The 13,145-nt window shown below is 39.0% G+C and overlaps 1 protein-coding gene across 3 annotated transcripts; it reads left to right on the forward strand.

Moving 5' to 3' along the window:
* The first annotated feature begins 31 nt into the window (after window positions 1-31).
* LOC136748604 (calcium-responsive transactivator) lies at window positions 32-12,943 on the forward strand. 3 transcript variants are annotated; one of them, XM_066702508.1, is made up of 11 exons: window positions 32-345; window positions 1,864-1,940; window positions 2,418-2,502; window positions 2,999-3,143; window positions 3,524-3,724; window positions 4,215-4,379; window positions 6,926-7,027; window positions 7,964-8,056; window positions 8,634-8,753; window positions 8,935-9,134; window positions 9,517-12,943. In XM_066702508.1, the coding sequence occupies exons 1-11, from the start codon at window positions 277-279 to the stop codon at window positions 9,541-9,543; spliced, it is 1,284 nt and encodes a 427-aa protein (XP_066558605.1). In that variant the 5' UTR covers window positions 32-276; the 3' UTR covers window positions 9,544-12,943. The 3 variants fall into 3 exon arrangements, with proteins under 3 accessions (XP_066558605.1, XP_066558606.1, XP_066558607.1); XM_066702509.1 differs by having other exon boundaries at window positions 34-345; window positions 8,935-9,062; XM_066702510.1 differs by lacking the exon at window positions 6,926-7,027 and having other exon boundaries at window positions 35-345.
* The last annotated feature ends 202 nt before the right edge of the window (window positions 12,944-13,145 follow it).

The following is a 13,145-nucleotide window of genomic DNA, read 5'->3' on the forward strand; positions in this document are numbered from 1 at the left end:
GTAACTTGGTGGGACGGTATCGTTTCAACATTTCAGCACGAAGCACACTTATGTGGAATTATAGTATATGATTCAGTATTTAAAATACATTTTTGTTGGAATAATCGCTCTCAGTTTTCAGCAGTAAATTCAAGTGGGATTTGGAAGGGTCCAGTTAGACTGGACTCCCCCCCTGGTTTCTGTCACGGAATGGGATCTCAGAGTCTGTAATAGGAGGTAGATAATAAAATATTAGAATAAAAAAGAAGCGTTTTTATAGATAAAACAACAATAATAATGTCTGTCGCGTTTGCTTCGGCTCGCCCCAGAAGTAAAGGGGAGGTGACACAACAGACTATACAGAAGGTAAGGGGCTCTTGATCTCGGTGTTAATGTGGAGGTTTTATGCTAGTTGGTCACTGAGAAATGCGTGAGTTCAATGGTGGGAAAGTAGTGAATTTCAGGGATTGCGAAGATGGGCAACTAGTATCAGCTAAACAAAGCGAGGTGTTGTGTCCTTAAATAACGGAGATTTATAGTGCAGTAAAATGGCTGTTAAGATGCAGTTCAATGTTGTTTTTTTGTTACCCTTTACTTATTTATTTGTTATTTTATTTGTATTGACTTAATTTAAAATAATAGTACTACAACTAGTAGTAATAATAATATTGATAATAATAATCATGTATATATTTCCACAATGTTATGCATTCTTAATTTGTGTGTATCTATAGCTATTTATCTATATCACGCACATATATATGCATTTACATATATAAATATATACATGTGCATTTATAGCATTGTTTGACTAATGACGGTAGTAGTTACTGTACCTTCCACATGTTGAAATGTAGAATATTCCCAATGCATAATATACTACTGAATTACAATCAGTGGTTATTCCAGGTGCTACATAGGTGATTTGAATACAGTGCTTCTCCTAGGGTGCTGTGTGATAGCAGTGCGTTTTTATTTTTAATGTTTTTTTTTCTTTGTATTGCATTGCTATGGGGATGCGACGCTTTATAGCATCAGACTTGAAGGAATGGAAGCCAGGAAGGGACCTCTGACAGGGGTTTGTCAAAATGGTGAAATGAAGTGGCCGCGGTGTAATTGGTGCGCAGGTAGCTGGCGGGGGTGCTGCGCAGTTGAGGGCTTTTTGTGCGCTGGGTGATGATGGGGTGTGTGGAGACATGGGGCGCAGACAGCGGCGCACAGCAGACCTTTGTTCCTCTTGTCAAAGGCCAGGGGAAACATGTGGCAGGTGTGAGTGCGTACCTGGACATGGATGTAGCGCAGGGTTTCTTTCGCTCTGTACATACATGTGTAATGCACAGGTGATGCGGGGTTTTTTCGCGATGCGCTAGGTTGCTCCTTGTTCTTCTGCTGCTTCCCTCTTGCCTTCTGATGAATGAATGATGGCGAACGCAGGAGGCTGGGAGACAGAGATGAAATAGCAAATCAGCCCCCTTTCTCTCATCTCTGCGCCCGTTCACCACAACCTCCTGCTGCCAACTTACGGAGACTCGGAGAGTCAACTGACCCACATACATTGTGTGTGTAGAGGAGTGAGCGCAACTGCAGAATGAAGGATTGTCACTCTGCACTCATGTGCATGCTGGAATTAAAGTCATGAATGTAATTCATTAGATTCTTATTGTTATTATTATTACTATTATTTGGTTTGCACCTCTCTCCACGAATACAATTGCAATACTACTAGCATTAAATAACAACATTAATAATTTATAATTATCATAATTATAATTATAATATAACAACAACAGTTGAGAAATTAGTTAAGGCAGGTTCTGATTCTGATAATAATCTACCAATTTGAATTCAGATCGTTTAAGATAAGTATATTATTTATTTTCATAGATGCTTGATGAAAACCATCACCTGATACAGTGTATTATGGACTATCAGAGTAAGGGGAAGACGGCAGAATGCACTCAGTAAGTATATTCCCTGCTGAATGGAAGGAAGTTAAGTAGTTAACCCTTACATTTAACCTGTTATAAATTATACTACTAGTTTATTGCTTTGTTATCAATGCTTATGTGTACATTTTACAGAATCAATGATAATATAGGGGACTTAAATGTACATTTGAAAAAAACACACTCCAGACTTAAATAGTGCATTGTAACAAAATCGTAGCAATACTTAATACCTAAATAATAAGTAATACATTGTATACAACTTTATAATGGTATTTGATTAAAGAAACAAACTGCAATGTCTGTGGTCTTAAAAAAATAGATTTCACTATGTTTTCGTATGCTCCAGTGAAAGGGAGTTTCCACAGGCACATTAATTACAGTGTCGCTCCAGTCAGGTGTACAATGGAAGCTACCTTTTTAAGAAATGTGGTTTCTTTATCATTATCATGTACCATACAAGTGGTTATGTATCAATCCTTATTTTTACAGATACCAGCAAATACTGCACAGAAACCTGGTCTATCTGGCTACAATAGCAGACTCCAATCAGAACATGCAGTCTTTGTTACCTGCAGTAAGTGGTTAAAAACATCCTAAATCTTGACTATTTCCTCAGTATATTTTCAGGCCCTCTGTTGGCCTTTCTTGTGTAGTACCTGAGAACCTAATGCCCTTTTATACAGTGTGTAGGATGACTGTTTCTTTAGTTGAATTTCAGCAGACATGGTGTAAACTGATTGGGGACCTTGCACTCCTCACTGTATGTACACCGTCCACCCTTTCTGACTTATGTTGTGCCACCTTATGGTGTCTGTAATCACAAAATACAGTTGCTGCTGTTACCTTAACCTCCCTTCAGCTGTGTTGTATAGTGCTTTGTGCTGAAAGGCCATTTGATGTGGGCCATGTTCATTAGTAAGCTAAGAAACCATGACAGAAGATTTCCTTTCTCTATCTGGCAGCTGTTTGCTTTGTACTGCGCTCTCTGGGACGACCCATTACGTTAGGATAGTGTCTCTAGTTTTGTGTACAATGCCTGATCCTCCATTTTAAAATGTGTTCTTTTTTAGCCTCCCACCCAAAACATGAACATGGGACCAGGAGGAATCAATCAGAGTGGCTCGAGCCAGTCTCTTCACTCCCAGAGCAACCTGAATGACAGCATGGCCACTGGTCTGCCACCCACCTCTCTCATGCAGAGCCAGATGAGCAATGGTGCAGTTTTTCTTTTTCTTTCTTTCTATCTTTCTTTCTTTCTGCCTTTGTTTTCAGCAAAATATCTAAAATCTGTCTGGTTAGATTTTGTACGTGAAACCAATCCTAAGTACCCTTATCTGGCATTTCTCTAATTTCCAGTGAACAAAATTCCAGAATAAAACTTTTAAATATAATGGATAAGTAATAAGACACCGTTTTGGACCAATTAGACATGTCCAAAACAAAAACTAATGACTAGATTTACTACTAGAATGTATTTTACAGAGTAAGAAGAGTGCTTACCCAGATTAAAGCAGGGGATCCATAGGCCTGCCCTAAATGGCTTTTATGTTGAAGGCTCAGTCTTGAAAGGCAGTGCTCTGTGTGTCTCACCTCAGGCCCCAGTCACGTGTCCATGCAGCAGTCCGGTCAGACATCCCTCCCCACCACCTCCATGAGCATGCCGGTCAGCAGCCATGGCTCGGCCACAGGCTACAGCCACTCGGTGTCCTCCTCCCAGGGCATGCAGATGCAGAGCCAGGGCCAGTCTATGGGCAACTACGCGTCTCGGACCAATCTCAACATGCAGTCCAACCAAGGTGAGGGAGAGCTGACCTCAGGGCTTTTTATAAGGGGTTGAGAGCAGCGAAGAGGGCCTAGATAATTCACTCTACTTCCTGGTCTACTGCTTGGAGGATAGGACAGACGAAAGTGCATTTTCTCTTTTCTCTCATGCAGGCTTCTATCAATGCTATTTATACAGTTTCTCTACTCAGCTGCAGGGCCATCTGTGTACAATTAAGCATGCAGTTAAGTGCATATAATCTTGTAAAGGAAGATATAGGGTTCTTGTTTTGGATTGTACAGACTGCAGCCTGAGTTGGTGGCACAAGCTTCTGCTTACTGCTTAATGTTATTAGTCTTGAAAGCCACTCATTGTGCAACTAGACTTTTTAGGTACAGAAACTTACTCACAGGATTGAAAAAAGGACAGGAATAAAGAATACTGATGCACACTTGTTTAGCGTAAAAGCACTGAAAAGGTTTTTGTTCTTCTTTGCTGGTGAATGTGTCGCACGATGTGTCCAGTCACAATGATGCACCAGCAAGCTGCAACATCGCATTACCCCTCTGCACAAGCTGGGAGCCAGCACTATCAGGGGCAGCAGTCCATAGGCATGCTGGGACAGGGTAACCAAGGCAACAATATGATGGCACAGAGACCCATGGGAACATACCGTCCCTCACAGCAAGGTAAGCGACAGGTTTTTCTGCTGGGATTTCAGTTGAGGTTATTATCCTGCCTGTAAAAATACAAGAACCAGTCTTCCCTAAATGGAAGAACATGATAAAGAAGATGGAGTAGCATTGTTTGACTCAACCAGTTTTTCACTGTAGGCATGCTGCCCATCTTATTCATTGACTATGGAGTAGGCAATGTGCCCACAGTGGAAAATAAGTACCAACATCTTGTAAAGCTATTGAACTTGTTAAACGCATGTAAAAATACAATTAAACCAAATAAATTCTAATGGCTTCGCTAGTAAAACAGTTAATTATGATGTTTATTACCGGGCAGTAAGCATCTGTGGAAGCTTTTAACGATCAGGAGAAACACAATGAGAGCTTGTGAAAGGTAATGGATGCATTGTGCAGAACAAGACATTACACAACTGTGTGCAGTGTGAATGTAGTCCGATGAAGTTACAACTCATATTTTGAGCGAAGGGGATTGACTGTTTCATTAAGATCTGGTTTTATGTGTGGTTTATTGTGGAGTCTGCATTGAGGTCTGATTTGTTTTGCATTTTACAAATAAAGAGAACTAAGAAATTAGACTGTGTTTAAGTGGGTGTGTTTCAGTTGAAGAGTGAGATGTGGTTTTAATATGTAGATGAATTAGGAGTTTGAAAAGTAGTTTAGATATTGTACTGCTATAGCTGAAACTTGGCAAAAAGTTAAAATCATGTCTGTGAAAGCTTAACAGCTGATGTGAGTGTATCTTCAGTGGCTGTAATTGGTTTTGTGTTTGTTTTGTCATGGTGTAGAATGTGCTTTATTAGCCTTAGCAACGGAGCCGGGCTGCATGTCCAATCTCACAGAGGGTGCATGTGCTGTCAGCGCGGCAGATTAAGTAGGCCATTGTGTGGTCTGCCTGTGCCTTTAAGAAGCAAGTTAAGATTTATTGTTTCTGTCACTTCTGGTCCTAGACTCTGTAAATCACAGACCTGCCTTTGTCAGTGTGCACCTAAAAATAGGTCCCAATGTTCTCCAGTGTGTACTGCATGGATGTGGGTGCAGCCCACTCCATGCATGACAGCTCCGCTTGCGCCCTCACTCTGAAAGTTTCACGCTGGCTCTGTAGCAGGAAGCGTTTATTCTCCATTACACTTTATTTCCTAGAAAAGGCCCTGTGATTAACCCATAACTGCCCTGAAAGGATTCCAACCCGTAGTTTATCTGTATTGCCATTAACCCCATTGCCATTTTATTATCCATTCTGCCCCTTAATTCCTATCTTAGTTCTCCATTAATACTGTCTCAGTTCAGTTAATTACATCTTATTTTGAGTTGTTACTTTTAGGCTTATGTTGCCTAAAAGAATTATGAATCTTAAGTTCTGGGTTACCATAATTAATCTCAATTTATATTGATTTCTCAGTATGAAGATGATATTGATGTGAACACGCACTTAGTTTGAACAAAAGCAGGATTTGTATAGAGTGAAAATAGCAAAGTCAGTTCTCAGAGGAGTGGTATGTGATAGCAAGAGGGTGCTATGGTGTTAGTGGTAGCATAGAGAGTTTGTCATGTGTGCATTGTTTTCTATGGTCCTTAGACTCGTAGTTGTTCACTCTTAATTTAAATGAATTGTACGGGGACCCTCACTGTGCTATTGCTGTGTGATCAATGGAACAATCTTGCTGCTGTTGTTCTCAGTCGGTTTTGAGAGCTGATCTGCCTGAATCTTTCAAGCCAATTATTACGATCTGAGGGAAAATGGCATCTGATTTTTCTGCACACCCCTTTCTTTCATTAATTGGCTATTAATCAAATTGTACAATCTCAGAGTGAAACTTTGTATTTTTCTTTTGTATGTTTATATTTTCTTCTTAATTTTCTTCAAACAGCACTCACTATTATTGACCTAGCAAGCAGAAATGGTCTAAGAAATTGCTTAATTACTGTTAAAGTCTATTATTACAAAATTGAGGGAAAAGTAATCAGTTTAAGCCACCCTCAGCTAACAGATAGTATTTTTATAATAAGGTTTATGTTAACATAGTATACTTTTGAAAATTTGTATACAGTGGGTGCTTTTTAATAAAACATTTAATATTTCATTAATTTTGTATACTTAAAGAGGCAATACCACACATGTATCTTACTCCACTAAGAAAGACATTTTTTATTCATTACTTATTTTCACCATTTCTCTGTCTATCTATCTATCTATCTATCTATCTATCTATCTATCTATCTATATCTCTTCCCTTATTTATATTCATGACACATTTGTCTAAATTATCTCAAGAATACCATTGACTCTATCTGGTCTGGTCATTACTGATTCCATCTGGTTTTGAGGTGAGTTGAAACCAGTAGTAACAAAGAACAATCCCTTGCTCCAATAGCAGCCCTGTAGTGACCTGTCATTTTCATATTTTGGAGATAAGCCAAAGTCGCCCCCCGCCCCTGAATCAGAACCCCTGAACCCCCACCCCCCTCGCCAGTCACCAGACTTCAACATTGGTCAAATCAACTGATTAACCAATCCTGGTGTCGCCTGTCTGTTGCAGGATCCGCCGCGCAGTACATTGGCCAGGAGGAGTTCTACGGCGAGCAGTACGGACACAGTCAGAGCTCCAGCGAGCCCATTAACCAACAATATTACCCCGATGGTAATGACACCTTCTCTCCTTCATCTCCAACACCCATTTCAGTGGCTGCTATTATTGTCATTACTATTTTAGTTTCCTCCTTTTCTGTCTTCATTTTTTTTTCTGTCAGTGTTCTTCTTTATCCAGGGTCTCCAATCCTCTGCTTCCTTTCTTTTTCAGTCTTGGCCCTCTAGCAATATATCCCTCTTTAAAATTGGCAAGCAGTTTCTCCAGTGTTTTCCTCTTTAAATACCTATATAGGAGTGTGCAGAAAAAACATAATGGGTTTTCCTTTACCCAGATCCTACTTCATTTACAGCAAAGGCTAACTGTGTCAGTATCCTATTTGAATGTAGAATCGATACAGGTACAAGGCTAAAAAGGTAACAAGTTACACTTTGTGACTTGTACTGGTCCGATCTGTCATTTATAAGAGTTTTTTTTTTAAATCAAAATAAAACATGAACACCAGATTTCAATCATTTTTACTAGTAGATTTTGTAAATGGGATAATAAATTGTGGTGTGATTGTTGTCAAGTTTGGGGCTCATTTCAGCTGTTTACAGTACCTATGATGAAAAAGTGGACTTGTAACGTGCCAAACCGAAGATTAGTAGAGAAGTAGGCTAGTCCATTTGCTTTCCTTATATAAATGTCTCTGTTGTGAACTGGTAGATTGATATGTGTGTCTTTGGCTCTCTGTGCCAGTTGCCTTGTTCTCTTCAGCACTAAAGTGCCTGCTTTAGCCTAAATCACAGATCTTGGCTATTTGTCGGTCAATATAATGGATGTAACAGTGTTTTATTCTGGAAAAGTGAAAATGTACTTTAACAAAACAAAAAACAGGCTTCGTGAATTTCCCCCTGGCAGCTCTGCAGATGTATGTGTCCTGAAGCTGGCTGTGTTTTTGACCTTGTTGAGTGGAGTGGGTCTGATGATGTGGTGTCATTCCTGCAGGCCACGGAGAGTATTCATACCAGCAGTCTTCATACAGTGAACAGAGCTACGAACGAACCTTCGAGGAGTCCTCTCAGCACTATTATGAAGGAGGTAATGTCTGCTGTACTGTGGTTGGGACATTGTGTATTTCTCAGGACTCATTTCATTCTCAGAATGTTTTGTGGTTTCTGAAAACCTACAGTATTCATTATATATATATATATATATATATATATATATATATATATATATATATATATATATATTTTAACCCACAGGGAGATCTATTATTAGTTTTCAATACCATCATATTTATGTATTAGAAGAATAATACCAATTCAGGTAAAATACCAAACAGCTGAACTTACATGGTTTGAGGGATTCTTAAGTTATTCAGATATATGCTTTTCTTATCAAAATAAAGTCTTCTCTTCTCAGGGGGGATGAACTATAATCTTTGCAAACAAGAAGAGGAAAAGGTGTTGAGATTTCCTGCTAGTTTGTGCCTAGAAATTGAGGAAAGTGGTATATAGAAACATTGGAATTCAAAGTAAATTGAGATCACTGCAACCTGTGTGGGAGAAACTTCACTGCTATCCAGCACAGAACACGTTTACAGAGCTACCACAACAATGGCACAGTGGCACCCAGAACATTAATAAGTGCTTTTTTGGATCTGTTTTTGTAGGAAACTCACAGTACAGCCAGCAACAGGCCTCATACCAGCAAGGGTCCAGTCAACAGCAACCATTCAGTCAACAGCAGTACCCCACCCAACAGAGCTATGCTGGACAGCAACAGGGCTACGGTAAAGGAAGGAAGGGGGGATGATGGACAGATGGCCAGTGGTGAAAAACAGTAAAGAGAGGGTTTTGAAATAGAAAGGGAATAGCAGTGAAGTGGTGTGAGGGGCCGTGTGTTTAAATTCTTTGACTATTTTCCAGGAGAGCGAAATGTGACTGCAGTGTAAAGGTCTTTTCCCTTCCCAGGCCCAGCACAAGGAGCCTCCTCCCAGTACTCGAGCTATCAGCAGGGGCAAGGCCAGCAGTACAGCTCCTACCGCTCCTCCCAGTCTGGCCCCAGCGCACAGACACAGAGACCTTACGGATATGAGCAGGTACGCCACACCCTGCCCGGCTGCCCCACCTCAGACAAGGGGGCGCTTTCTAGTGATCCACTTCTTCAAAAGGTGAATCTAAAATATCGCTAGCCAGTCGAGGCTTGGCTAGGATACAGCATGTCAATGGTTTATGCATTTGCACTGTGTTCCATGTCTCATAATTAATTAGCACACCTAGGTGTCTTATTATTGTACATATAATACACTGTGGATATGTTTATTTTGTTGTTCAAAATTAGTTCCACCGATTACAAAGAATATTGTAGTGCGTGAATGAGAATAATGTTGTAAGACAATGCTGTAATTGGCGATGTTTTCAAAATGAGCATGCTGTGTTTATACGTTTTACTTTAAGATATATATTTTTCTAGGTGCTAAGCAGTTTTGATTTTAAAACATTATCCTTCATACACTGCTGTAGTAATATTGTGCATCCTGTTTTCCTCAACAGGGTCAGTACGGAAACTACCAGCAATAAGACACAAGGTCTTCAGCAGCGGTTGTAGGTCAAGTTACAAGGAGATGGTTTCTTTGTTTTTGTATTCTTTCCCTAAACCTGTCTTTCTTCCGAATTTTTGCTGTGATCTGTCAGAGTGTATATTGGCCTAAAGCCGAGTCGAGACTGAATGTTTCCAGGGTGCAGCTGTGTGGTTTGAGTGGATTTTGTTTTAGCAGCACCGTTTTCTGCTAGTTGTACCTGTAAAGAAAAAAACAATTGTTATGTGTAGCTATCAGCAAGAGTTTACTGTACTTTTCTTTTTTTTAAGATTGTAAACAAAATACTGTGCCAATTTGTTTTTCTTTCTAAAGACTTATGCCACCATCAAGGGTATTTTCAAAATCAGATTCCAAGAAGCCTTTAGTAAAGCAATTAAACAGGTACTGCCTGTTATCTTTCAGAAATAGAGATTAGGTATAGTGTAGTTGGGGGGGAGGGGTGTGGGAAGTGCATTTTACTTGCTTTCACTAATGTTATTAAGATAGCTTTGGGGTATGTTGTTAAGGTGCTTCTTTTATTAAGTTCTTTATTCATTAAGCTTCGATAAACTATGAGTTTCAGTGTAGAGCTGGTATAAATATTGTGTCAGTCTACCCATGGTCACCGTCCGACAGCCACAGGACTGATTGGTCATTCAAGGGAAGAGACCATTTGTGAGCTCCACCCATCCATAATGTTCTGGAGCTTTGTAGACACTCCCATCAATTCTTTAGCGTATCACATTGTTTGCACAGCTATTGTTATTTCCTTTTTTGTCATTGATGTTGTTGTTGATGTTGTTGTTGTTGTTACATGTATGTGCAAGGCCATGTATAGTAATGTTCCCGTTGCTAATTATAGGGGCTAATATGGAAGTACTGTAAGGTGGGAATTGAAAACCATGTCTCTGCTTTCCTTTACATTTTTGTCTGCCCGTATCAGTCACCCACCCTCTCTCCATGTCAGCTTCCCACTCTCCGTTTCTCCCCGCCTCGGTGTGTTTATGTGTCTTTGTACGTGACAGTCTTTTTCTCTTCGGAGGTGCAGTACAGAAGCTGAGATTTCCCTGTTGGAAAGGGGTCAGGTCCGTGTAGCAGGTTGTAACACAGTGCTGTCTTAAATTCACTGCATGAGAACTGCAGGAAACAAGTATCTTTGACGTATGTATTTGTGTATTTATTTTTTCATTTATTTATTTACGGTTTTACACAGAATAATATAGCCATTACTGCAGGGAAAGGCTATTTTTATGTAGCAGTATATTTATATTTATTTCCATTTTATTTATTTATTTATTTATTTATTGATTGATTGATTGATTGATTGATTGATTGATTTAAAGATTCTTTACAATTAAAAAAAAAAAAATTAAAGCACTTATTTGCACTTAATTTTAAGCTGCTTAAGCCCCCTTTACCTTTGCCAGTATTATTCTGCAGCACTGACAAAGGAGAAGATTAGAATAAAAAGTGAAATAACAATAGCCTTTTTGTTATTGCCTAGATTTGTACATTTGAAAGTAAAGATGCAGAATCTGGCGACAAGTGGAAAGTCTCATGTACTATTTATATAGCACCTGTTTTTGTTCTAAAGTGCAATACTTCAGTATAGGGGTCAGTGCTCACTGCTGGTTACCTGACCATCAAGCTGTGTGAAAAGCATGTGAACGCTCCCTAGCAGGGCACCTGTTAGTGTTATATTTTCTCATTGGGCATTTGGACCTGCTGGTAAAAAAATAAAAGTTCATAAAGAAAGGGTGTTTTTTTTTTTTTAATTTGTCTGTGTTTTAAGTATGTGGATGTATGCTGTATGATCAAAAACAAACATCTGGGGTATGATCAAAAACAAACAAACATAGGATAATTTTTCTATAATCGTACAGAGTTGATCTGTTGGTTTCTATACCACTGGCAGAATTCCATACATTTTTTTTTAATTAAGCGGTCAGTTGAATTCCAATATCCCTCCGAAGTCTGTGTTGACACTGAACATAAAATATAATTACTATGTGACTGTGAAAAAATACAAGCATTTCCTCTGTATCTAGACTTTCTGCTACAATCTGAGTCATTGGTAGGGTGAAGGCAGGTCATTCTCATAGAACTGTGGTGTGTGAAATTGTTGACCATCAAAGTGTGATACACAGACTTTGGGGAGCGTGTTTGCAAGACCCCGGAGATTGTTCCCAGACATCATTTGTGTTTATACACATCCAGATAGGGGCGATCGTAGAAGACACGGCATGTCCTGGGATCAACTTCTGGAAAGCACTCCCCCACTGGATCAATCCCTGTGAGGAGCGTCCCACCGTGCGAGCGGGGGGGGGGTGCTGACGGTGATTTCTCCGGTACGAGCGAGGGAGGGTCAAAAGATCCAGGGCTATTACTAGGAGATCTAACGACGTAGATGGGGTAACCCCTTGCTTTTGAAGAGACAGAAAGTTGTGGCCCTGATTTGGCAATAGTGTAGGGAATTTCCCTTTAAAAAAATCCAATTAATCATAATCTTCAGATATGTTATGTGTATTCTCCTTTTTTATATATGTTTGATGATTGTTGTAGTCATGCATACATTGCTTGTCATCTGTGTGTGTTGGCATAAGGTGTATAAGGCCAAGCAGTCCTGGCCTAGAGGGAAAAATATGATTATTTTTTGTATATGAGATTGCCGTTTGGTTTGAGGGAACTAACTCTTCTACTCTTCAGCAAAACAACATGGCCAACAGTGCCAAATTCCTTGGGAATATGTGATTGAGTCCTTGGTAGTATGTTAGAAGTTAAGAGATATGTTTAATGCAAAAGGTTTCACAAACACATTTGCCTTATTGTTTCCATTTAATGGCAAGGTCATGTACAGTACAAACATTTTAGTTGTTGGTGGTGTTGTTGTTGTTTATAAATATCACAGTAGCATAAGTACAGTAGGGTATATATTGATTTATTAAATACAAAAAATAAACTTTTTAATAATAATAACAATATGGGGTCTGAAGATTTATTTACTACAAAGGATATCAGCACAATTTATCTCCATTTTAATGTTGCTTCAAGTCCAGTTGCATTGTGTTTGGCTGTTAGACAGCTGTATAATTTTACACTCTGTTCCATGACAATCGTAGGGTTCTCAGCATCACAACCTGATGTATTTTCTAACATGTATTAAGTTCCTGTAAACTGAAAATATGATATGTCCTCTTTTAAAAGTTGTTTATAATGTAAAAGAAACAAAATGCTGTCACTGTAACACATTTGGTGAGAGAGACTATGGTATGATCATTGACCAAATATGAATGTTTTATCTACTGTATACTGTACTGCATTGCCTGTTAGTAAATTGTTTTTTTTCTTTTTCTTTTTGTTACTGTTTAATATGAAAACAATAAAACATAACTTTCACCTTCTCTGTTGTGCTCAATGATGTACAAGTGTAATTAGGCCTTAATTCTAATTAGTGGTTCAAGTGACAGGATAATCTTAGTGAAAAACTATAGGCTACTGTGCTGACTGCATAAGTCATTGTCCTAAGGCTATTAGTAATAATAATAGTATTACATTGCATTGCATTATACACTTTATTTTGAAGTAAAACTATTGACACATTTA

The sequence above is a fragment of the Amia ocellicauda genome, chromosome 4, assembly GCF_036373705.1.
Source record: "Amia ocellicauda isolate fAmiCal2 chromosome 4, fAmiCal2.hap1, whole genome shotgun sequence".
Lineage (NCBI taxonomy): Eukaryota > Metazoa > Chordata > Actinopteri > Amiiformes > Amiidae > Amia > Amia ocellicauda.

What these genes read in the sequence shown, in the direction of transcription:
- LOC136748604 (XM_066702508.1), top strand. Translation starts at nt 277, where the DNA reads ATGTCTGTCGCGTTTGCTTCGGCTCGCCCCAGAAGTAAAGGGGAGGTG. An exon ending in TGCAGTCTTTGTTACCTGCA is followed by an intron (nt 2,503 to 2,998) that starts GTAAGTGGTTAA and finishes GTTCTTTTTTAG; the next exon opens with CCTCCCACCCAAAACATGAA. An exon ending in GTGATCCACTTCTTCAAAAG is followed by an intron (nt 9,135 to 9,516) that starts GTGAATCTAAAA and finishes TTTCCTCAACAG; the next exon opens with GGTCAGTACGGAAACTACCA.